General features: G+C 45.3%; 1 protein-coding gene across 4 annotated transcripts in view; it reads left to right on the forward strand.

Annotated features, from left to right (window-relative positions):
• RREB1 (ras responsive element binding protein 1) overlaps positions 1-25,424 on the forward strand; it is a 131,178-nt gene that overhangs the window by 67,307 nt on the left and 38,447 nt on the right. For all 4 annotated transcript variants that reach the window (XM_038175425.2, XM_038175422.2, XM_038175423.2 and 1 more), the window contains 2 exons: positions 14,498-14,642; positions 15,779-15,915. In XM_038175425.2, the coding sequence (XP_038031353.2) occupies positions 14,498-14,642; positions 15,779-15,915 (282 nt within the window). The remainder of the gene's footprint in view (positions 1-14,497; positions 14,643-15,778; positions 15,916-25,424) is intronic.

Consider the following 25,424-nt stretch of genomic DNA (forward strand, 5'->3'; position numbering starts at 1 on the left):
TTTTGGCAAGTGGGAGCACAATTTTCTGCCTGGCTCTCCTCCGGGTTAGTCTGGCTGTGCTGGGGTGTTGCTTGTACTCTTTACCTGTTAAATTGATGCTGCCCTTCCTGACTCCCACAATACAAGCAAACACTTCATTTGTAAATGAGTCAGAGCCTCTCACATAAGGTCCAGTTTCTTTTTGTTGTGCTCCTTGGCTCCTTGTCAACATGTCAAGTTGAATGGGCACAGCAAACGGAGGGGTGGAGAAGGAAGGCTCGCTTGTGCAGCACCATTCAGAAAACGAGGTTAAAACCTGCTTCCTTTTCTGACCAGGGTGACTCTTGGCCAGGATTTTCAACAAAGAACTGTGAGCCCAGGGCATCCCCGAAATCTCTCCTGAAGCTGCCAGACTGCTCAGGAGTGGCCCCAGCCTCCTGTGGGGACAGTCACAGTTGGAGAGAGCAGAGGTCTCTGGAGAGTGCTCAGTGTCTAGAGTGAAGAGCTAATTTTCTCATTCTTCTGAACGTGCTGTCAACCTAATTGCCTCTATATCAGTGCCCAGGCTCCTGTTAGAGGGGGGTTGTTGCAGTCTGGTGTGATAACTGGGAAACCCGTCCGTGCCTGGGATCCCTATCAGGAACATGGATTGCTCAGGAGGAGGAGAGCTGGAGAGAGTGCTGCCTTTTTCTTTTCGAGCAGTTCCAGAAGGAGCAAGCCTTGTAGTATAAGGGACCGGGACTGATGTGGGGTTTGATGTGGGGTTTGTATTGTTGCGGTTTGTAGGAATTCAGAGGAAGGGGTTAGATCATTGTAGTTTTGAGTTCAAAATTCCTGCAACTGGAATGGAACTGTGATGATCAGTATGTAAGAAAAATGTACGTAACTCAGTACGTAAGAAATACAGCACATGGTAATCCTTCAACTTCCGTTATATAAGAGTTTTCTGTGGCTCTGAAATGGCTGAGCATTTCTGAAGAAGTGTCTAAAATCAATATATTGAAACTACTAAAGGCTTTCCATCTGTTGCTCTCTCGGGAGTTTATCTATGACTAGTGAGGAGCCCTTTTGGGTCTAGACTCTGCCACCAAATAGGAAGTTGCAAGACTCTTCCATCTCCCCCACTACATCTCCCCGAAATGTAGACAGAGGAGTTAGCCTGCTGCTGTGGGTTTTGACAGTGGTGTTGATTTGTGAGCTTTAGCAAGGGACCTTAAGGTAGAGAAAAGAGTTTGCTTGACTTACTGTGCTGCATTCCAGTAGAACATGCATCAGGCTTCAGTGGGAAGAGTGATGCCTCCACTTGCTCCAGAAGGGTTTCCTCCGGGGTAGGAGAGTTTGCCAACAGCTCCTTTTCCATTTCTGTAGCTAAGGATGGTCTGTACCTATCACTTTAAAATCACATTTTCCTCCCTGCCAAAGACATGTTCTGCATGCAACTTGGAAATGTTAATAGAATATAAATGCCAGACAGGAGGCGAGAAATGACCTTCCTGCCAGTTTCCAGTGGGTAGCTATTAAAGGCTCTGTGGCAAGTCTGAAAAGAGTTAAGGGATAATATATGTATTTCAACCACAACTTCCCCAGTTTGGTAAACTAAGCTGCAGTGTCTACGGCTGGTGGTCGCCGTACTGTCTGTGAGTGTGACCGTGCAAACTAACTGAAGCGTTGTGAACCAGAATGTCACAGGTATTGACCTTTTCTCCCCTTCCACTCCTTGCCCTCTGCCTGGCAAAATTCTTCATAAAGGCTTTTTAGTTGCATCCTGCTTAAGTACTCATAGGCTGTTTATGTACTATCTCAGGAACAGGTCTCAAAGTTTGGGGATTTTTTTTTTTTGGCACATGCAAAACACCACATGCAACAACCACATGCAGAAGTCTTTGAAACTCAAATTGGAAGATCTGGATTGCAGAAGCTATGCTTTGAAGCATGCTTACAAAGGGTCCTATCAAAGAAGGTATTTCTTCTTTTAATTAAGAAGGCACTTTCATTCTCAATCCTATTCTCAGTGTTAGATAATTTTCCCAAACTTCTTTTTTTAACGTGCTTAGAGAGACAAACAGCTGTTTTTGTTATCAGTGCATGGTCCTGTTCTGCTATTCAGATTTTTTAAGCGATGCTTCGTGTGCATGTATATGTTGCCGAGTGCAGGTTTTTTGAGAAAGATGGAAAATGCATGTGCTGGAGGGGAACCTGTGAATTTTGTTGTTTCAGCCAGCCACCTTCACTGGCAAATGAAGAGCATACACTTAGTGAAGGCTGTAACTTACTGTTTGGATGGTGCGTGTTGGATCCCCATAACGGCACAGGGATTGAGATGCATATGCTTCAGCGATTTCCCAGCTCTCTTTAACATGGGTCTGTGTTTTATGGGCAGGCACGCATACAGGCTGCCTGTGACTTCTCAAACATCCAATACGCAGAGTGTCTTCGAGATCTGGCTAAATCCATCCTCTCCCTGCGTTCCACCTGTGAATTTCTCCTATGTTATTTATGGCACTGGCCCACTTCCAGTAAGTTGTGTGTGCTTTGTAGGGTGCAGTGCAGTAACAATGCCCAGCCTCGAAGTACAAATAGGATCTCTGCAGTCTAGCACATGCATTCAGTCTAGCATTTGCTTAAGATGGGAATTTTTGGAGGCAGAACGTAGCTAAAAAGGCATGATGAGCTGTTGTTTCTTTTTTTTTTTTGGGGGGGGGGGGAGGGATGGGAAGGTAACAGGAGGGGAGTTGCAGAAGGGGAGAGGAACTGTCTTGTTACAATATTGTTTGGTTTATGGTGGTTTGCAAAGATGGCCAAGTGGAAATTTGGTATCAAATTTTGGATAGCTTTGGAAGATTGAACACGTAAAACTTGAAACAAAAACAAGAACCCAAAGAACTTGCCACACTGAAAATGACTGACACTTCATGTGCATGAAAAGGCCATCGATTATTGTCTTGCACAACAGGAATGTCTCTTTGGTCTTCTCCTGAGGAGCTTTTATTTCAGTGCTCTTAAATATGAAGAAGCAGGATGCATACAGGCTTTCAGATGCATTCCTTGTATGTGGGGAATGATTTAACCACTGTCACTGTGCTAGTAAAATATAAGCTTCAGCAAATACAAGTGCCCTAATTCTTGAGCAGGGATAACTAACACAAAGGACTAATTTCTGCTTCTGGTAATTGATAACTGTAGCTGTAGGAGACAAGTGAGATGTGATACCTGTTCTGGTTTTCTTTGCGGTTAAAAAATGTTCCTTATGTTTTCACTAATACATTTTGTAAATAAAGGTGGGGAAACGGATGGAGAGAAATGTTTTTGGTCTCTCCTGTCAGCAGATATGTTCAGAGTAAACGTTTGGTACCCTGCTGGGACCTCCATGTTAAAAAAAGAAAGAAAGAAAGAAAAGGTCAGGACTTTTCAACAGCAATGTATAGCAGAAGGAGTCTGTTTCTCTGTGTCTTTGATAAAAATTGGAGGAACAAAGTATTTTTAATAGTACCAGGCAGAAACTTTTGTCTGTCTCAATGTTGCTGAGTAGATTGGTCATCTTTGTAAAGATTTTACATAAACCATTATTTAATTCACATGATACATAAATAGGATGCTCAAAAAGAAACCCACCATGGATATGTATCTTCAGCTGTAAGTGACCCTAAAGGAGCTCTTGTGTCACAGTACCACTGTGAGCCCTTGGAGCTGTAAGGAGATGCCATGATTTCAGATGTGTTGAGCACTGCTTGCAGCCTTGGACAGTATCCCCCTTCAGTTATCATTAAAGAACAGCAAAGGAAGTTAACACAAAAACACTAATGCTGAGATCTGATTAGAATCAAGCAAAGCAAGGAAGTGCAGAGTTAAGATTTATATGCTGACCTTAATTAGCTCCATTGTTCTTGAGAACCAAAGCGTACACAATGAGGAACATTATACTTGCATCTCCACAGCTCTTCGGTACCTAAACATAAGAACCACTTCCGTGAGCTTTTCAGCCCCAGATTTTATGTGTGTGCGTGTCCTTTAATTAATACCTAAATCTGAGCTTGCACCTTGTAAGGTTGTGGGTTTTTACGGTTTGGTTTTCTGCAGGCAAAGTGGGGACGCTCTGCCCTCAGTGGTCACTTCAGGTTTTGGGTGTGAATCGTGCCGAGGGGAAGGTGGTCCGACATTGCTGGGTACTAACACCCTCCTCACAGGCAGTAACATAAATCTCTGTGTAACAGAGTGTATTCAGCATAGCTTAGTGCTGCTTTGTTACCCGTGTCACAGCTCAAATGAGCACAAGCCACTTGACAGATTAGACGCTAGTCGCAGAGCACATGGCTGCGGTGACCTTGATCTTTCAGCGTATGTACCCTTTCAGGAACATCACCTCCTCTAAAGGTTTAGTATTCCTGGGGATGTTACTTCCCCTTCTCACCTTGGAAGAGCCACAAAATAAATACAAGCTTTAACTTCGCAAGCACTAGAAAATCCAGGTGATCTTTGCAGCCAGTTGAGGGGCTGTCAGTCCTTTGCCATGAGCCTGACATTGTAGCGTGTCTTGTGGGTATGTTGGCTCTCAAGGTTAACAAGCAGCATGTCCGGATGGCATTCTGGTTTGTCTTCTAGGTCTGTGCTTCAGTGTGGGCAATTCTGTGTAGAAAATGCTGGTTGCTGAGAAAGTTTGCTGGGAAAATTTGTCTGTCAGGGAAATCTTTGCTTAGCCTGTTGTGCATGCATGTCAGAAATGCTTGCCTTGCTGCCCTAATGAGCGCGTGTTGAATGTTGTCTGAAGAGACTCCTGGGCCACGTACCAAAGAGAAGGAGGAAAAAGTCTATCTCAAACTGCATTTGTGGTTGCTGTCGTTCCACCTTTAATGTGTCTTCCAGCTTTACCTTTTCTCCCCCCAGTATCTAACCTGCTCGACCTGTTCTAGTTCAGCATGCTGCAACCAGCACACTGCAGTATGTGCCCCCTCTCGGGGTCAGCGGGTTTATTTTGCCTTTCTCTTTTCTCCCCTTTTAAAAATAAGCTCTTCATTCACTGGGGCCTTTCACTCATGTTTTTGAGCTGTGATGTTCACCTGCACGATGCACAGCTTCAGAAAAAAAAAAAAAAAGAAAAAAAAAAAAGGTCTACAAAGCAGTAGCACCGTGGTGCAGCTGGTGAATACCACCCAGAGTACAAGCGCTGCTTTCTCTTTCTTGAGGGCATCAATAGGTGTGCTGACTTTGTCAGGCTGCTCCCTTAGCTGAAGTTTTCTGAACAGTCTCGGTGATTTTTAGTAATTCCTCAGCGCCAGCACTCCAGTGCTTTGTGTGGAAAGACGTCGTCAAGCAGAGGAGGTGTGCAGCTTCTGTGTGGGCCCAGCATCCTGAACTCCCCATGTCCTGCTGCAGTTTCTGCTGCCTCCTGTAAAGTAGCAGAAGTCGTGCAGGGACTGCAGTTTCCAGCGACTCTGCTGGACTAAAGCAGAGGCGTGGAACGAGACGAGAAACCTTTTCCTGGTGCTGCGTGTGAGATCACCGCTGGTGAGGAAGGAGGACCACATGTTCAGGAACAGGAGAGGAAATGGCCTGAACACGTGAAGCCGGGCCTGCTAGGATGCCGTCTGCAGCGCTGGCAGGAGTTTGCACAACTTGTGTGTGCAGCGATAACCCTTACTTCCTTGCCCCTCGAGTCACTTGGTGACTGCAGATATCAGGGTTATGTGGAGACCCTGCTTTAACGAAGATGTGCTTGTTATCTGGCGCAGCTTCCTTGTTTGCAGGCCTGCGTGTGGGGGGGAGGTACTGGGCTCCATCTGCGCAGCATCCCCAGCATGGCTGTGGCCCTGTGGCCGTCTATTTTTTCCTCCTTGAGCTGTGTGACGCAGCAAGTTGTTCTCTGCTCTGTGCCATTGGGATTGCTCAACAGTGGAGTGTGACAGGGCAGCAACTGCACGAGGGCTCTGCCTGGTTCTGGGAAGTAGCTGAGGCTAATGTTTGCTTGGTTGTTAAAAGGGTGCGGTGTCGGGGGAGGCAGGACGTACCTGGGACTTCTTCAGCCTTGCTTGCTGTTACGGATAAGACCTTCTGACACCCCTTCTCTGTTTTTTTTTTTTTCTCTCTGATTTTTTTCCCTGATGCTAAAATTTAAAACAGCTTCAGTTGTCCTTACCATCTAGTCACACTTGTTTTACTGAGAACTTTAAAATCAATTCTGAATTTATTGATAAGCCTTTTATACCATGATAACTAAAGGAAGTGCCTGAAAACCACAAATTTCCAAAAAGATGAAAGAAAACAGCAGTTCAGATTGTCCCAGGCCAGGTTTTTCGTACACTTTGAAAGCCTTTTTCCTGCTTAGTTTTACTGTTGTTAATAAACTTTCGTCTCCAAGCTTAAAGAAGCATGGGGGCCGCAGAGGGATCTTGTTTAATACTTATTAAAGAGTTTCTTACGGCTTAGAAGTCTCCATGCAGTATTTGGCAATGTTAATTTAGGTCTGCTCTGAATTTAATGCAGACTGCAGGCAGGCAGTTTGGTGAAGTGATACTGGGAAGCTCAGACTGTATTTCTCGCCTCTTTTGCCCTCCCTTCTGTGAGGTTTGATGCAGACGGCAAATGAATACTTTCTTTTGCTGTCCTTTGGTAAGCTTTGCTTTGGAGGCATGTTTTGAATCACTTCCCTGTCACAGCATCATCAGGCAAATATTTGTCTCCCTTTTTTTCCTTTGAGGTGTTCTGACAACACTTCTGGTAGAGAGAACAGGAGTGACTTTGAGCCAAGCTGGGAATGCAGTTGTATCAATCCCAGCCTGTTACAACTTGCTGATTCTGCGTCGCAAGTAGTTGCTTAAATATCTGTGAATACAGCATAATTATTCAGAAATGGTACCTCCCCCCCACTTTTTGGATTTGTAGATCAGTATCTTTCCTCTCAGTCACGCTTGCAGCTTGCCTTTATTCGCAGCAAAGGAAAAATTTTATTCCAGGATAAAAATACAAAATACTTTGTGTGCATGTGCGTGTATCATATGACTTTAGGTGTCACGTCCTGGCAGTTGCATGGCACTGGTTAACTTTGCAGGCCAGCCTGGTAGTGCTGGAAGAGGTTTCTAGTCTGTTGTTTGAACCCAGTCACAGGTGGCTTTTGCCACCCTGGTGCTCCCAGGCAGTCTGGGCGGATCTAAATAATTACACTCGTGTCACCCAAATGATGCTGCCTGCCACCCCGCTGAAAGGCTGGTTTTGCTGTGCCTCATGTCGCAGGGAGATGGACAGGCCCAGCAGCCCGCACTGGGCTCGGAGGGACACTGGGGGCACGTCTGCATGGCAGCACGTGGCTGCAGACACATGGCCAAAGTGAGTCAGTGCTTCCCCACCTGGTCCTCCCAGGACCTGTCTGCCCTGCCCGGGTTTTTCAGTGGAATCGCCTGCATTGCCATGGCTTTCAGCAGCTGAGCCCTGGGGATTGCGGGCTGTTTGTTCCCTTCGCCACAGGTTAGCGTCTGTCACTGGCTAAGACTAGGCTGTTTGGTGGGGCTTGAAATCTGTTTTGAGATTGGTATAAGAAAGCATTTCCCAAGTAGTTGAGTTTTTCGTGTTGTCACGCCTCTCAATTTGCTGTGAAGTGTGCTTGTGTGGCTTAGGGCTTTTGGGATCATTTTTGTAATTTTGAGGATAAAAGTAGCAAAGGAGCCAAGGAGAAGAAAAACAGAAACTTATCCAAGTGCAGATCAGGTCTGATTTGCAAAATTACCTGCATCTTTCTGGTTCCTGTGATTACAACTGGCAAGGGCTGAGTGAATTGCTCTCTTAAGTGGCTGCTGTTTGTAATTAGCACTGGAAATACATTGTCGATACAGATTCTGTACATGTTTTAACGAACAAACAACTGACTAAACTCTTTAACCCAAGGGTATAATGTTACTGTACTTTTGACTTAAGTTCCAGTCATATTCACGAGACACTAAGGAGAGGGTTAGCAGAAGTGTATTAAGTGATTGCTCCAAAAAATGCTGCTGCTTCACTTTCTGTTTGTTTAAGATTCATTTCCCATGCATGTCAAATAGCAGAAGCTTTGAAGCATAGTCCCCTGTGTTTTGCTACATTTCTGGACCATTTGGGCTGCAGTAAGATTTGTTAAGCAGAACAAAGCAACAGTGACAAAGCTGAGATGACATACAAATTTCTCAGAGGAGACATTAGCAGTGTAATTTTGAAGGCTGCCTTCTCTCGCTCTCTGAGACTTTTTTCATTTTGTGGGGTCCAAATAACATCATGGTCCAATTTGCATCCTGTGTGCACACATCCTGCGCTCTTGTTGGTCCTGATATGGTGACACAAAGTTGAAACTTAGATAAAGCAAATGTTTGTTTGTTTGTTTTTAAACATAAATAGTTGCTCACATATTTAATGTTAGGTATGTTCTTTACTGCAGATTACTGAAAATATATATTTTTTTGATTTTTCAGAAATTTTACTGTTATTTGAAAGTAGTAATGTAAGTGAAAAATCTCAGGGTAGAAAACAGTGGAAGAAGTAAAGCAATTGTATCAACCAAATCATGCATAGGTAATCTGACCAGCTCAGTCCTTCCCAGACTAGCTTGGTGAACTTGAGGAACTCTACTTTGGAAAAAAAAAATAATACAGTAGTATATTTTCAATAAGGTAAAACCTAAAAAGCATTATTTTTTATTTTCATTCTGTGAGTGTCTTCAGATAAGTATCAGATGTGTGAGAATCATCCCCTAGATTTTGATACCAGACTGCTCAGAAATCACAAGGGAGATGAGGAACAGCAATATGCAATTCAGTAGAGTATAGGGTACATCTAGTGGTAAAGTGGAGAAACTTAGAATAATATGTGGGATATGAAGCCAGAACCTGAACTTGATACTGTCAGATGATCTCTCTGGACTGATAATGCCCAGATTCATTGGCCTCCCCACTGTGTTTTCACAGAAGTGGAGATGTGAGGGAGGAGGAGGGTGTTTATACATGCACTGGATCCTGTGCTCAAGAATTAATCTTGATTTAGATGCTGGGACTTTCCCAACCGGGCCCCAGTGAAATTGCTTGCTGCTCCCCCTCTGGACATGCTGCTCCTTCTAATCAGACCTACCTGGCATAAACCTCTTGACTGAAAGCCAGCAGTGCTTGTGCTGCCATGGTTATAAGGGAGAGGCTTTAACCCTGGACCCTGCTCAGAGGCTGTAGACCCACCCTTTTGTTCCACACCTTCCTTTTGCCTGGGCCTCTGGGGCAGGCATGCCCTTTTTCAGGGATGTGGAGCACATCAGCAGCCACGGAAACCTGGGGCGCACGGATGGTGCGGTTTTGCTCCCCAGAGACAGAGGTGAGGGATTCCCACACAAGCTGAGGCAGAGGGATGCTTCCTCCCCAAGAGCCAAAGTGGTGCTGCTCGGGTTATCTGCATGCAAAGCAGGAGCTCCTGGTTTTGTTCATAATTCAGCGGGACCCGGAGCTGGGAGCAGCTGTGTTGTGCAGTTGCCTCTTTCAGGATGCTTTGACTCCTGGTTCTAGCCTTGAGCCAGCCAGTCAAAACCTTCCCACGTTCTGGTTTTGGCACTGGAGATGTGGGCTGCCCTGTTTCAAGACCTCCAGAAAGCTTATATGATCAACATGCAAATCCCCTCCGCATTAAGAACATGCAGCAACCCTTTTTGGAGACGCAGTGAAGATGGGGATGTGACCAATAGAAACTGCGTATCAGTTCAGTAGGGCACATGCTTCCCCCCCCTCCCCGTGAGTCACCTCCCTTAGGCACTGATCCAACACCATCCAAGGAGAGAAAAAGGAGTAGGGCACTTGAGTTCTGCATTTGTTTGTTTTCACAAAAGTCTCTTCTTCAGTGAAAAGCGGTGAAGTATTCACTTGCCACTGTTCTGGTCCAGTGTTCACCCTTCTGAAATCACGCTCTGCACTGCGCTGTTGGGACAAAGACTTTACTGCCCATTTGTTTTTGGTTTTGTTTGTTTTGCTTTTTTTTTTTTAATAAAAAAAAAAAGAGCAGAAGTGAGGGGAATTCTTGTGCACTATCATCTTGGTCATTCTGTTCACGTGATGCTTGAGGGAAGAGGAAAGCTGTGGCACAAGAGGGGAAGCGGAAGGTGATTCTCCCAGGGAGGATGGAATTTTTCAGCTGCAGTGAAGCAGTTGAAAAATGTGGTTTTGTTGTGAGGGCCGACTGGCACACAGTCATAGCTCAGTTGGATCCTCTTGGCTCACCTGTGAAATTCTTTTTGTGAGGGGGAGGAAAGAGATTATGAGGAGAGCATTTTCACGTACAGCTGTGCTGTGAAAAGCAGAGCGTGTAGTAAGTTATCTGCATTTTTTGCATAGCAATTCTTAAACGTTAAGAGTTCAGATCAGAGGTGGATCAAACCTTGTTTGGAAAATACTTAATTTCCTCTTGCCATTTCAGGGTTATTCTTTGCAAATTCTTCTGGCTGTGTGTCTGGACTCATTCTAAATAGAGATCTACCACTTGCTCGGAGAGTTTAATCAAAGCCAACTAGCACATAGTGCTCAGAATCCTCGCTGGTATTAAGCACAGATTTTTGTCTCCTTCATTTCATCTTGTGAAAATCATGGTTGCATTTTAGTGTTGCACGCCTCAGAACTTGTCCAAGTGTGTGTGACCTACCTGCGTGCTGGGGGGGCTGATGCAGTGCATTGCATGCAGTGCAGTTTTCAGGACTCTGCGCCATCCTGAGCTTGTCTGCTGCTCGTGGGCTGCCCTGTAGGATGGCTCACAGCTACATTTCATTGATTTAAATTAGAAAAAAAGCAAAGTTCCCTCAGCTCTCCTGAGCCGAGGTAGTGGTCACTTCAGAGATGCTGGCAAGCTGGTTCTGTGGCTGAACATGAGCATTTCCGTGCATGTCCTTATTTTGCCCTTCTTTTTTTTTTCCTCACTTAAAGTGTTGAGTGTTTATCTTTATTTTTTAGAATTTATGAATGTCATATAATTTTCCTTTGTCACTGTAGATTCTGAAAGCCAGGCTGACTTATGAGCCGGACTTTCACGTTCAAAGTATGCCAGTGTTGTCAGGCCAAAATATGTTGTTATAGTCACAATGGGAAAATAACTTCTAAGCACAGCTTTGTTCCTGTTCTCCTGGTGTCTTGGCAGGCTAAACAGTGAGGTCGAGCATTTTCAGTGTTACATGTAAGATCTAATCAAGGCAAACTCCTCTAAAGGAGAATAAGGCAACACTTCCCCCTCTCCCCCCCCCCCCCCCCCCCCCCCCTTAGTTAGGAAACTTTTAAAGTAAAAGGAGCCTTGGTGAAGGGAACATTTAACTTTAAAAGAAAGTCTGTGGATGTGACTTGGCATCTCCTGCAGTTCAACCTAAGTTGGGTGATAAATGTTTTCTTGAGGCAGAATGACATCCATGTTGCAAGGTAAAAGAGAGAGATGAAGATTGTGTCTATCCTTTGTACTGCTCAGCTTTATCTTCACGCTTATCTTGGGTTGTAGCTCTAGTAATCTTTTTCCTCTCCACCCTTGACTCGATGTAGTGAAACTTGCTTAACCTGTCAAAGGAATAAACCTGCTTGCTGTAATGAAGAGGACAGGTTGCAACTCTCCTTGAGAACTCTGGAACCTGCTGCTTTGGTTTCAGATTTTTCTTTTTCCTTAATGATTGGATGCAGGGAGCTATCACACTGTCTGTGATATTTGACCTACACAGTAAAAGTCAAAGGTGCAGTCAGGGTGTCTTCCTGTTTATAGCTCAATAGCTCAGGCTGCTTCCTTTCAAATATGCAAAGCTGAAACATGAAGGGATTACCATATTCCCTGCTGGGGGTATGGATTCTGCTCATGCTTTTCGGGCATGGCAAAAGCGTGCATGGGAATGCAGGCAGGAGAACTGCAGGCTGGGGACAGCTGATGACTTCAGCGCCAGGTGTAGTAGCAAAGCCCTGTCACTGCGGTGCTGCACCCACATTAACAAGCCCTGCCTTATTAGCATGCATTATATTGCAAACACAGGTGGACTGCTTTGGGGACTTGCAGGAGCCGGTGTATTAGCATGGATTGTGTCAAGCCAGCCGGAGGTGCCAGGCTGGACTGGCACTCACCTGGAGGTCTCCACAGTTTCTCCTGTTGGTACACCCTGGATGTGCCATTGCACCCCTCTCACGTAGGAGCAGCTCTGTTGAAACAGGCAGAGTTAAGCAGATGGATGAACAGCAGGGAAAATAGCTCAGCCCTGAGGAAGCTGTTTTGCATGGGTAGCTACTAAACAGAAGTTCTGTATACTTGATACCAACAGAAAGAGACTTGGAAAGAAAATAGAAACAAAAAGTCCCACGCTTTAGGTATAGCAGTTTGTTGTTGTTGTTTGTTTTCTAAGTGAATGTGATTTAGCTCGACTGCTTTCACTCTCTACCTCTCTGAAAAGTTACTGGCCAAGTAATACTAGCTAGGTGTCAGCCAGGCTGCCAGAAGGGTGAGCGTGCAGGCTGTGTGTCTGTTTGGCTGGCTGGCTCTGTCCGGGGGGGACAGGCACATGCAAAAGGGAGATCTCATCAAAACTAGAAAGTACTCTTTACCAAAGAAAAGAAAAGAAAAGAAAAAGGGCCAACCGACCACCTTCTGCATTTTGCTGTGCCTCTGGAATTGGATCCTTTGTTTTTGGCTGGTCATTCCCAGTTTCTTTCCAGGTTTATCTGTAACCACCGTGGGCAGCTCTTGCTACCCAGCCGGCTAGACACATCTGCACACAGATGCTCTCTTCTTCTGGAGCCTCCCACAGTGTGACCAACACATGTCACCAGCATCCATCCCCTGGTTATGTGACTGGTGAGGGTTACCAGGGGGCTCAGTCTGGTCCACCAAAAGGCTGGGAGCGGAAAGCTGGCAGCATCTGACCAGCCATGTTAATCTTGCAGTGGTTCTGATACATCCGGGGCTTTTGAATGCCGGCTGTTCCTACATAACACCCTCAGAAGCCCGGGTGTAGTTTGAGACAGTAATTTAGTTGGCTTTATCTAAACGTTCACAGATTGTGAAAGGAAACAAATAAAAAGCATTGTGCTGGGAGACAGTCATCCCAGCAGCTTCTGCCCGTGGGTCAGTTTGGTCCAGTGTGTTATCTTGCAGCATCATGCCCTTGGCATTCAAAACTAAAATTGATTTTATGTCATAACACCCAAGCAGTTATGAGGACATATGAGACTCGTTTAGATTACAACATTCTCTCATGTTTGAACATGATAGCGTGCAGTCAAGTGAAATGGCACCATCCTGAGCTGAGTTGGTGGTGTGACTTCTGAAGGAGCGTGCCCAAATGCCATTAACATTGTCTCCCTTGTGCTGCTTTGAAGTCAGTCACACAGACAAAGGACGCCTCTCTCCTACACTCCTATTTCTAACTATTAGAAGTGAGAATTTCCATTGCATATAGGAAGGTAGGAGCCTCAGTTAGATTATTTTTGAAAGCACTTGAGTACAGAAAATTTAAGGCTCAAGGCCCTACATCTGTTTTTTAAAAAAGCACTAGTTAAGCTTTGAGTACTCCGAAGAAGAAACGCGGGAGTAATACCTGTCATCTAACCGGGCGAGAGTACCTTCCTTGGGCTGCAAACACAGCAATCTGTGGGGCAGGTGGGGCAGGTGTGCAGATATTCGTGAGATTCCTTCCTGAGCCACTTCCTCCCTCGGGTTTATACAAAGCATCAGAGAACCAAAGAGATGCACTAGATGTCTCTCGGTCAGTCTGCTGGGGTTTAGAGACCCATCCTGCAATGACGGTACTTGTAACCTGGGGGAAGGATGGGTGGGCTCTGTGGAATCTTTTTTCCCTTTTTCAGTGCCTCTGTGACAAGAAATAGTCATGGTCCTGGGGACAGGGGCTTGTGAACACGTTTTGGCAATATTGAATTTCTCAAGCCATACCTGCTGCGGCTAAACAGTGTTAGCAGATACATCCTGACTTCACATTTGCAGCTGAAATCTGATTTTGGGGTGCGCCAGTATTCTGTGTTAAGGCTGAGAAGGAAATAGGAGTGCATTTAAGTGTTGTTCTGACACTGAGGCATACCGATGCAATCTGGGGTATGGTCTGAAGCGGCAAAAAGGAGAGCCAGCTGAAGACAGGGCATTTCTTTTGCGTTGGGAAAAGTGGGTGCTGAGCTGCAGGCTTTTACTTGCTTGACCACCACCAGACTGCGGCCAGGTGTGTGGATCACCGCGTGGCTTTGGGCAGAAGCAGGGCCTCACGGGTGATGGGGGACAGATGCGGTGCTCCTGGGGCCAGGCAGTATCGGGGTGAGAGCCGTCCTGTGGGCTGGGGAACGGGGACAGATGCTGGGCTCTATGCCCACCACCCCGCACGCTCAGGGGCGCAGTAAAGAGCCCATGCTGGATCGTGCCCCAGCTGCCTTTCAGAAGCACGATGCAGTTTGTGGGATCTCTGCCGCGATCCTTTAAAGGCAAACCTTGGAGGAGTGTTGGCACTAAAATTTACGCGGACTTCCCGTCCCAATTATTTGCCCGCTGACGGTGTCGTCTTCCCCCTCCTGCTCAGGCACATGAAGATTCATGAGAAGGATCCAAACAGCACAGCGAGCACAACTCCCCCGTCTCCGCTGAAGCGCAGGCGATTGTCTTCGAAACGGAAACTTAGTCAAGATGCTGAGATGGACAGAGAGGAGAGGACGCCTGCAAAAAAGGTTCTTTACCCGGCATGCAGCGAAAGGCTTTCCTGGCTGCCTCCTAAACTTCCAGCTGCTGTGTTCATGCAGTCGACATGGGAATAGTTAAATTTGGTCTTTGTTACAGCCCTGTACATTTTAAGATACCATGTTTTTCCTTTGTCGTCTGAAATCAACAATGAATTTCTAATTTCAGAGACTGAAATAATTCCTTTTTTTTTTTCTATGATGTTTATAAATTTCTGGTTTGCTTATGATTTGTATTAGCTGAGAAGAGGATGAACTATTCTTCTGCTACCATAGATTTTTCCCTATTTTTTCCCTTGTTTAATTATTAGTATTCTTGCAGGATAGTGATTGGAACTTTAAAAAAGAAACAGTGTTTACTTCAAAAGCTGAAAAAACTTAAGTGCATTTTTGTTTTGGTCTGGAGAAAAAAAATGTATAGCATGTTTCCCTTTTGCAGTAGCATAATCCTGCATTATTTGAGCTGCAAGAGCAACCAGAAAATATTTATTTGAAGGCTAGACATTTCCATTAGAGTTTTGTTTATGAAATATTTTATTGCATTTCAGTCATTTATACAAAATGTATGGTGACTGCCAAACTTAACTCAACCCTTTCCACTTACAATCTCTAAATGGCGAACTAGTAGCAGCTCCATTTAGCTCAGTATCCCCTTGTTCCTGTGCAAGCTTTCTCCCTGTAATCAGAAGAGGGCTATAGAAAACATGCAGAAGTTCATTGCTTTTCCATGGACCACTTGAGTTAGCAGTTGGCAGTATTTCAGTGGCATAAATAATTTAGTCTGACAGCTCGCCTGGCTTTCTGAAGGGGGAGGAATGCTAGTTCAGTGGTATATAAACATAGGGGTTTATAAGTTGTTCCCATCACAGTTTCTCATTAGAACTGATATATCCGTGACTTAGCTGCACGCTTCATCTCTTGCTGAGCCTCCTTTTCTGTTGCGCGTATTCTCACATGTGCCTCTCACCCTCTTGCTGCTCCTGAAATGAGCCAGTTCTGGTCACCTGCAGCAGAGTTGCAGGTGAAGCCCACTGCATGTTTTTGAGAGGAGGACTTTGAATTGACTGCATATTGGGTTTGTTGCTTAAAATTCAGTCTAGTGAGTTTTTTTTTTCCTGTCTCTGAAGGTCGTCGAGGATGGTCAGTCGGGTGAAGGGGATAAGAAGGAGGACGACGTTTATCACTGTCCAGTGTGTTTCAAAGATTTTTTTTGCAAGTATGCGCTAGAGTCCCACATGGAGACACATCCAGATAACTCGCTGAGGTAAGAAATGGGCCTGAGAGCATTTCTGGTCACCAGATGGTCTGAGAGAGCTTGCTGGGAGGGGGAGAGACCCAGGCGTCATTCAGACCTCTGCACTGTTAACTGTCCCCTGTTGTGATTTTGAACTGTTTTTTAAACCGTTCTGCCTCATCTTATGTCACAAGGGTGATGGAAGGCTTAATTTTTTGGGGGTAAGTTTTTTTTTTTTAAATACAGAAAATCTGCCAGTTAATAGCTGGGAATGTTTTTAGAGGAAATTAAAGCACCCTTCCTCCCCTCCAAACTCATCACAATTGTTATGTGAAACTGTAAAATGCCAACATCGCAAAATTTTAACAAGTTAAACTAAATATGCTTAAAATAAAAGTGTTCAGGTAACAAACCTATGACATTTTTCTTCTTGAGGAAAAGAAGAAGACTGGATATAAAAGTTTTGTTGTTTGTCATGGGAGTGAGTGAAGATAGATGAGTTTCTGGTTCCAAACTTTTTGTAAGATGTATCATGCTTTTCTGTCTGTTGAGGTTAGGGAATGTTTTGGATTTTGGCTTAAATCAGCATCTCTTAACAAGGAAAAATTAGTTATTAATTGTGTTTCAGTTTAGTGTTTTCGTTCAAGTAATTGCTCCTGGGACTTCTGATACTTTTTTATTTCCTGTTTTTTACCATAGAAAAAAAGTAGAGCCAGATACATGAAGATATAAAAGAGGTATTCCAAGTCTAGTTTAAACACGTAGAAAAGCTGCTATTTTATGAAACCAGATTATCCATTTGCAGAAGCTTGTCAGTGTTTTGGCGTATTTTAGGACACTGGACTCTCCAGTGATCTTTCCAGAAGGTTGCAGAATTCAACATCTTGAAGTGTCAACATTCTTTCCTGAACACTTTGCCTTAGTACAATGGGATGGAGCAGACCTGAGGTTAACTTTTTTTTTTTTTAAATCAGAAAGCCTTGATAAATAAGTGCAAACCCATTTTTTAAACAGGCATTGTATGTATTGTAATTAACAGGGAAGGGATTTTAAAAGCTGTTCCTTAAACTTAGTCCAGCAAATAGTAGATATTTAAATGAAGTTCACTGTTTCTGAAGTAAATCAAGTAAATTTTCATTGCAGGGCAAAACTAAAACAGTTGTTATTTAACCCCCACTGAAGAGTCAAGTGTATGGCAAAATTATCTCAGAGACATTTTAGAGAAAATGGCTGTATTATTAGGCTTAACGTGATGTTAGCCTCACTTTAAAGCTTCCATGAAGATACAACCTCGTTGCTAGGCCATATGCCATGAAGCTGAGTGGAGAGGTGGGTTCTGGCTTTGGGTGTTGGATGAAAGATAACAGAAGAGATGCCCTTCTAGCCTGGCAGCTTTACAGTCTGCTGCTGCAAGGCAGAAAGACACCAGCTGTGCAAACATGCTGTTCGTCTTCATGCAACTCTTCTGCTGGGACTGGGAGACCTGCTTTTGGGGAACTTTCTCCTGACATGGATTTTGTTACCCCTAGCTGTGTTGAGCAACAAAGGCTAGAATGTGTCCCTAAATCAAAGCCACGACTGTCGGTGTTGATTGTTGGGCTCTGTGGGCATGAGTTAAGGGTGGTGCTGGGATGCTGATCCTTATGGGCTTGTCTAGATGCTGGTAATGTTTTTTTTGTCAAATGTTTGGTTTAGCAATTTAAGACATTTCAGTGGAGATAGGACAAGACAAGGAAGCCAGGATTTCCCCTGATCAGCTAACGTACTCAGATGCAGCTTGCCCTGTCTATCTGGCTTAAAACACACCTTTTGTCCTAGTCTAGACAAGTCAAATGACACTGTCTGCTTGGCCCAACCTAGCAGAAAATCCTCTGGTAAGCAGTCAGGGCTGCTGTTAAGGTGACTCTTTCATCCCACAGAAGATGGGTTAAATCCTAGGCAGGCATGGGCTGCAATTCCCTGGTTCTGAGCTCTGCAAGACTGTAGGATTCAACAAAATATGCCAAATGTGGTGTGCCATTCTCAGCCCTGAGTTAGTGTGACTGAAGTGATTCCTCTTGTGAGGCTTAGGGTTGTTTTCTTGAGTGAAAGAGATGAAGAAAACAAAAAACATGTTGCTAGAATAACAGAGCAGGAGGCCTGTGTGTATGGGTGTGTTTGTGGCAGGGGAGCAAACTGCAAAGTGTTAGAAGGCATCAAATCCTGGTGCTTCCTTATTGTAGAAGACAAGGAGGAAGAACTCTGCTTAAACAAAGTTCAAACAAACAAAAAAGCATACCGCCTGTGTTATGAGCAAAGGGCAGAGAGCAGAACATGCCCCGGTCTCCTTTTATTGCCAGTATTGTAAAATTAGAGTCACTTGATCAGGACTTGTGCGAGGCAGGTATCAGATGTGCATCCCAGAGCCAGATGCTCTGGGTCTGGCAGCTGGTTTGCGGCTACGGCCGTAGGTAGCCCAGCACAAACTGTTGTGTCACGGCCAAAAAATAAGCCGTGCTCTGTCAGCCTAGCCGTGCCTTTCCTGCTTGGACCACAGGGCAAACATCCTCTCTCCCGGAGCGGGGCATCCGTCTGTCCCTGTGGAGAAGCAGGAAAGGTGAGGCTGTCTGGCAGCCCCTGGGTGGGTGTGTGAGCAGCTAATTCACGGGGTGGGCCCGTACCCTTCCAGAGACCGTCAAATGAACAACTGGGAATCGCAGGGTTAGCTGTTCAAAGGCGGATGAAAAGACATCCCGCATTGTCCTCCCGAGGAGGGCTTTTTCATGTAAAGCCCCGAGCTGGGAGCACCTCATTGTTTACTCGCAGCAGAATAAACAATGCTTAATCCATCGATTGTGTGAGAGAGGCTCCCGCTTGGGAGAGTCTCTCTCGATTATGTAAAATCCCAAATCGGGCATCTTTGTCTCCTAATTACGGTAAGAAGTGCCCTGCTCCAGGGAGCGAGAATAGGGCCCTTTGTCCCGCAGACAGCGGGCTGCGGCACTGCATATCCTGCGCGCATTACCCCCCGGCCTGCCTCTGTCCCTTTGAAGCCCTGGGACCCGCACCCCAATTAGTGGCACCAACTGGTCCCAGCGAGGCTGCCTGCATCCCTGTTAGCCAGGGGGAGCCGCACAGCGGTGCTTTCTGAGCCTCCCTACCTGGATTATGTAAAGCCGACAGCCATTTCCCTGCAGCCGGGGCCTCAGGACACCGTCTATTTTGGTGAGTTTGTATCTGAGCGTCGATATAATTAGCAGGGCGCTGAAACGCCGGGCAGCCAGTAGGGAAAATGAGAAACCTCGCGGAGCGGGGTAACTTCTCTGGAAACTTTTGTGGCTGAGGGTTGCTGTCAAACATGGTAATGTGCTTGTAAAGGTCGCCTGACAGGCAGCGCTGAGCACCATCAGCAGCCCGAGCAAAGGCGACGTGAGGATTTCCTGGGGAGAAGCCTCTCGAGGCGCTATGTGAGGTTTCTCTTCTTTCCCTTGGCAAGTACAATGGAACAGGCTTAAAGTAAAACGTGTGGCTTTTAAAAAAGTACATACACTGTAAAATTCCTCCGTTGGGTTTCTCTGTAACCAGAGCATACCCTTTTCATTTCCTCTCTCTCTCCTCCAGGAGGCTTCTTACAGTACTCTCTGTACCAGCAGCTGAGGTTTTTTTAATTTTCCTTCCTCAGCAGCAAGGAGACATTTACGCTGCTCCTTGTGGCCGTACATCTTTCCACGGAGAGGAGGAGGGAGGTGGTGATAACATGGCAGTTCCCACCTTTCACAGAGGCATGTTTCAACATTAGCTCTCAGCAAGGACAGATTGTACAGTTTGAAATGTGGTAAAAGCCTGTGTCTTAATGAGCGCTAGGTGGACTTTTTGATCACACTCCGTTAAGTGTGGTGTTGCTTACAATAACAGGATTTGTTTCTGCTGACTTTTTTTATAGGAACCAAGCAGACAGGAAAAGAAAAAAAAGACATTGCAGGGTGTGAAAGACACTGCCTGCCTCAGTCACTGAGCTGACCTAGAGACCAGTACCAGTAGATGCCTGTTGCCATGAATGGATTCAGGGTAGATGAAGTTTTCTGACCTTTTACAGAGCATGTCCAAACAGTGATATGATCTATTAAGCTCCGTAACTTGCCAAATCCCAGGCATATTTTCACAAGAACAGCAAAAGCAGTTCTCTTGCTCCAGGGTAATGTACTTCTGTAAAACTTCCAAAGAACCAACAGCCATTCACAGTCTACCTTGTTCTTCAAACTAGCCTACCCAAGTTTTGCTGAAACTTGTAAAGTCAGATTGGCTAGAGGTGAACACCCCCATAGAAAGCTGTTGTTTTGAACAGTTAGATCAGTAAAAGATACAGCAACAGAGCAGCTCAGGACCTGGAATGAAAAGTGTCAGGACACCCTGACCATTGGAGTTTGTTGTCATCTGCCTGCAGTTTTGCCAGGGTAACCGCTGTGAGCTCAAGTTTCTGAAAACACTCCCAGGTAGGAAATGCTGCTGCGGTGGCCTGGTGTAACATAGCTTTGCTCAGAAGGAAGGTGTATAACATCAGTGCTCTGAGAATGGTTTCCTTGACTCTGTGGGTAAATTGTTTCATGAGATGTTGCATGGAGCTTGTGATTCAGTCAGTCTCGTCACCAGGCTCCCCCCTTTTGCCAACACATTCTTCAGCGCATGGTGTCAGGTGGTCGGATGGTACTTGGACCTACTAGCCATTTTAGCTAATGCACGTGAGCAGCCTGTTTTAAGTAAAGTCAAAACCAAGTGGATTTTGAGTCAAAATTATTCCAGGTACTTAGAATGTTACATGTTCATTGCCCAGTTACCGTTCTTCACAGTGGTTCTCTACTTTGGTTTTGGGGAGATAAAATACCCAGGAAAATAAAATACTTATTTTAAAGTGTACTGAGATTATTATTTCATTCTTTGCCAGCAGTAGAAAAGACTAGTACAAGACTGAGTTGTGTACAGAGCAGCAATGTGACTGAGTAAAAGTACATTGTACAGGATGTAAAAACAAACAAACAAAAAAACACCCCCCCAAAAAACACCAGAAAAAGCCCCTTAAGTTTCATTCCTGTTTTTGCCAATGCCTACTTAAGCAACTTTAGGAATTCACTTTCTCTCCTTATGTAGTACAGAATAATCCTGCTGACTTCAATTTTGTGAAACACATTGCTTTCTACACACAGTCATCATTTTGTAGGAAGAGGGTGTTAGTGACACTGAAAAATTAAGAGCGAATGTGTTTGAAAACCAAATGTTGTATGCAATTTTTATTATTTGTGAGCCAAAACTACAGGTTTGTGGTGAGAAGAGAATTTTCTTCCTAGTAGTTGACATCACTGTTACTGGAAGCAACTTTGAGCATGAATGACAAGTAGTCTTCATGTGGCATTGTAAAATACCATACTTCTCCATCTTGATCACAAGCATTGGTGTGTGCATAGATAAGTCTCATTTGTTGTTTGCACTTCAAAATATGAAACTTGAGCTCTTACTATGCAGCTGGATAATTCTGAGGTTGTTGTAACCTGCACAGCTGTTGAATACAGAGAAAGAGAGAGAGAGGGGATGCTCTAGCATAGACGTGTCATGGACTCCTTGACCTTTGGTTTTGGCACTCTGTAGCCCTGACGCTTCCCTTCTTAGTCATTGCTTTAGGTTCTACCAGCAAGGATCATTTATGTAGGAACATTTGCTAAAGTTACCAAGTGCTAACTGCTCCAAGACTTCTTATAACCAAGGACGGAGACACAAGGGTCAGTTGTGTGGCATTGCCAGCTGGGCCAACTCTCCTGTTCTGCTGTGCTCAGAAAACTGCTTGCTTGCTTGGTACCTGGCCGAGAAAAACTAGGAACTGAATCCTGATCTCTGTTCGAAGCATATTCAGTGCAGGAGCAACTCCATGAGCCAGCTGTTGGCAATAAAATCCAGCTCTGGTAAATAGTGGGATCAAAATTATGGCATGGTACAATGCAACTCTTAATGCCCATTAGGCAAAGGAGGGGGTGTGCAGGAAAGCTGGTGAGTGCATCCTTTTACTGAGCAAATAAAAAGGGGAAGTAAAATCTGTGGGTTGAGCATCTGTCTGTATGCTGTCTTGCAAAAGCAGACCAGTATTGCATTTTAAGTACTTACTGAAGTTTCTGCTCAGAAAAGAGAGATGGGAACCATCTGAAGAGCTGCGCAAGTCCGGCTCCATCCCAGCAGTGGTCAGCTCACACCAGGGAGCTCATTGTGCCACAGGACTGGGAGTCCAGAGCAGCCGGGTAAAAATACCAGATAGTGAATGGACACAGGGAGTGACGCTCTCATGTGAAGCTGTGTGGTGTGTCACATGGTGGTGAATATCTTAGCTCGGTTACCAGAATAGAAAGTGGGTAAAATGCAAAGCTGACTGCAGAGGAAAGCTTCTCGTAAAAGGGAATACAGGAGGGAAAGAGGGCTGAGCCAAAGTGGGTTATTAGCATGCCTGTCTGGTCCCGATGAGCAGGGTTTGTTTATACGCACACTCTCTCCAAGTACTGGCTGCTGCTTATTGTGTTAGCAGTCACGTCTGTGTGCTGAGCATAGCTTACCTGTGAATGTAGATAAGGGCAAGTGTGTGCAGTCCAGATTCAGCTGCACCCATCTGTGAGCCCTGTTGTCACCAGTCGATGATTGTAGGATAGCCAAGTGCCTGTAGATGTGTTTCTTCTTACGTGACTTGGTGAGAAGCGTTAGTTTTATTTTTTTTAAAGCCTGTTGGACATACACAGACAGTTCATTACAGTGTTAGGGAAAAGTGAGATCTTTTTTTCTGATTCGTCTTTGCTCACACACAAAGGAAGTCGAAAGATGTCGCAGATGGATGTTTGTGCCAAAAATGGCTTCTTTCTAAACCGTCTGGTGGCCGACCCCACTTGAGGTGCTCTGGCAGTGGGAGTCACAACACCCCAGGACTGGTGCTGGGACTGGTGCTGACTGGTGCTGCGGCATGCTGACAGGTCTCTGAAGCACGGCAGCACCCCGCTTCATACCGCACCCACATCGGCTCCTGTGCGATACTTTTCTCGCCTGGACCAAAGCGCGGCTGCAGGAATGCGCACAGCGTTGGGCATCCCCCTATAAATAGAAAGCCTGGCAGGGTGGTTTCAGCTTTTGCTACAGCCAGGCATGGCTTCTGTGGGGGAGAGGATGAAAGGGAGATACGGGATATGCTGGGAGCAAAGTCAGGCGTCCAGTGGGGAGGCAGGAGATAGGACAAGTTAAAATAAGTCCCTCCTTCATGGGAGGCAGCAAGCCCTGCAGTTGTGGTCCCCTGTGCACCTCTCGGGAGCTGGCTCCCTGTGCTGTTGTGCAAACCCCATAGCACAGACCTGCAGCAGGGTTCCAGCGGGGTTTGCCCCTGTTCTGTGCTGGCGGGAGGGGGGAAGAGTTGTGGGGCGAGGAGGAGGTGGGAGAGCAGCAAACCCCTCGGGGCTGGACACGCTGTGATGCTGGGGGGGACCCGCAGGGATCCCTGGGAGGGAGGCAGGAGCAGCGTTCACAGCGCTGCTGCTTTTCCATCACTCATCTGCAGCAAGTGAGGGAGATTAGTGCAGCTGCTGGATGTTGTTTCCCAGGGCCCTGGGTGTGGAGGCCAGGAAGGGTTTTTCATCCAAAAAGAGATGAGTATCTGGACCTGGGTGGGGTTGCACAGGAGCAGAAACCAATTTGCTCTCTCTCATCTCCCTCCCCTTGCCTTGCCCCAAAAGAAGTGAGAGAGAAGTAAAGAAACCTTTCTCCTGAAGGGGAATACATCTGTAACCTGACATTTGAAAGCCCTTATGTGTTTAAAACCATCCCTTCTCCACCCCCCTGCTCCTCATCAGTCTCCTCTGCAGCGCTTGGCTGGCGGTGGCGAGGCTGGGAGGCTGCTCCCATCCGTGGGGCAGGCAGCAGGCAGCTGGAGGCAGATGCCCATCCTTCTCTCATGCCTACTTGTAGGCACATCCCTCCATGGATGGGAGCCTAGCTGTGTTCATTTTCGGTCAGGGTAGAGTTTCCTTTGCTCATAAGGAGAGCTGTGCTAATGTGAGGCAGAAAGGAGAATAATATACAGCGAGGGTGGAAATTGATTTAGGGTGCCTATTAGAGATTTAAGAGGGAGGAGTTAGGTGATTTAATAACCTAACTGTGTATTAATGACTTCTGTCTCAGGATATGTTTCATCCTTGCTTTGTTTTCCTTGCTTCTGTTTGTGGCAGTTGCTAAAGAGCAGAGTCAGGAAAGGAAAAAGAGGTAGCAAGCTTTTTATTTTAGATAAGGCCTAGAAGTTTATTTGGTTTTACTTGTTAATGCCCACAAAGTGTGCAACGCAGTGTTCGTGAGCTGTATGGGTGAAGACTACAGGTTTTGGTCTACTCGTGAATGTTTCCAGATACCTAAGTACAAGAACACTACAGAGCACTTTTCCCACAAGTCTCAGATGAAGCTGAGTGTGCTACGTGTTTAATACCTTGGCGAGAATGATGGATATAACTATTTGGCATTTGAATCTTGACTACTGAAATGCAAAATCTGTAAGGATCAAATTAAAAGCCTTTGCTATTTGACTGCATCACCCGTGATAAAAACCAGGGCTGATGAATTTTGCTTAAAATTTGTCTCTGCATTTCCTTTCTAAAATGTCTTTCCTTTTCCTAAAAAAAAAAAAAAAAAAAAAAAAGCAAGCTACTATTTTCATTGCTGGCAAATTGGAATTGGCCGAGAGGGGAGTGTAATGCAAGGCAACAGGCATTACTTATGTAAACTTCTCTTGCATAGGTGCCGCTTGTCCTAAGTGTAGCAAATCCTGGCTTGCCTCTTGAACAAGCTGCACAAAGGATTGACTATTTCTTAAAGCATGTTAAAATGCTTTTATATCCTAATTAGCATTACAGATTTCAAGAATATTAATTTATTTTAATGGAAGGCTTTTTAATGGTGTGTTTTTACATAGAAGCTTTGTCTGCATTTTCAAAAAAAAAAAAAAAAAAGTGCAACAGTGTAGTAATAATTAAACAGACTCGCCTGGTGTGATACGTGGACTGAGCACCAAGGTCAGTCTGGTCATTGCACTGTCATTGCAGTTGCCTTAGGCTTCTGCTTTTGTGTTTCAGCAGTTCTCTTTTTCTCAGCCACTTGGTTTGTGCACCTCTGTCAGCAAGCCGGAATCCTAGCGTTGCACTCGCTTCATACAGGTATGAATGACTGTAACGTAAAGGCTACTGAGAGTGGAGCTCACTGTAAAGCAGTCTGAGCTGCTAACAGCAGGTTTTGCTTATAATTGAATCTCTGTTTGGAAGCGAACGGCTTTCCTCTCTGTTCTGTAATCATATTTATAGAAGAATGGAAAATGGTGGCCAATGCCAGCAATCACATGATAACACGACAGCTCTTACTTGGTACATCTGGAAACTTACCTTGCAAGTACGGTGCTTTTATCTCCACTCAGGTGTTGAGCCATTGCTCTGCCTGTTCTGCTAACACCCTCAGAACCTGTTCCCATCTCTGTTCTTTGCAGTCATACCATCCCTGTTTGACTT

The sequence above is a fragment of the Anas platyrhynchos genome, chromosome 2 (assembly GCF_047663525.1).
Source record: "Anas platyrhynchos isolate ZD024472 breed Pekin duck chromosome 2, IASCAAS_PekinDuck_T2T, whole genome shotgun sequence".
Taxonomy (NCBI): Eukaryota; Metazoa; Chordata; class Aves; order Anseriformes; family Anatidae; genus Anas; species Anas platyrhynchos.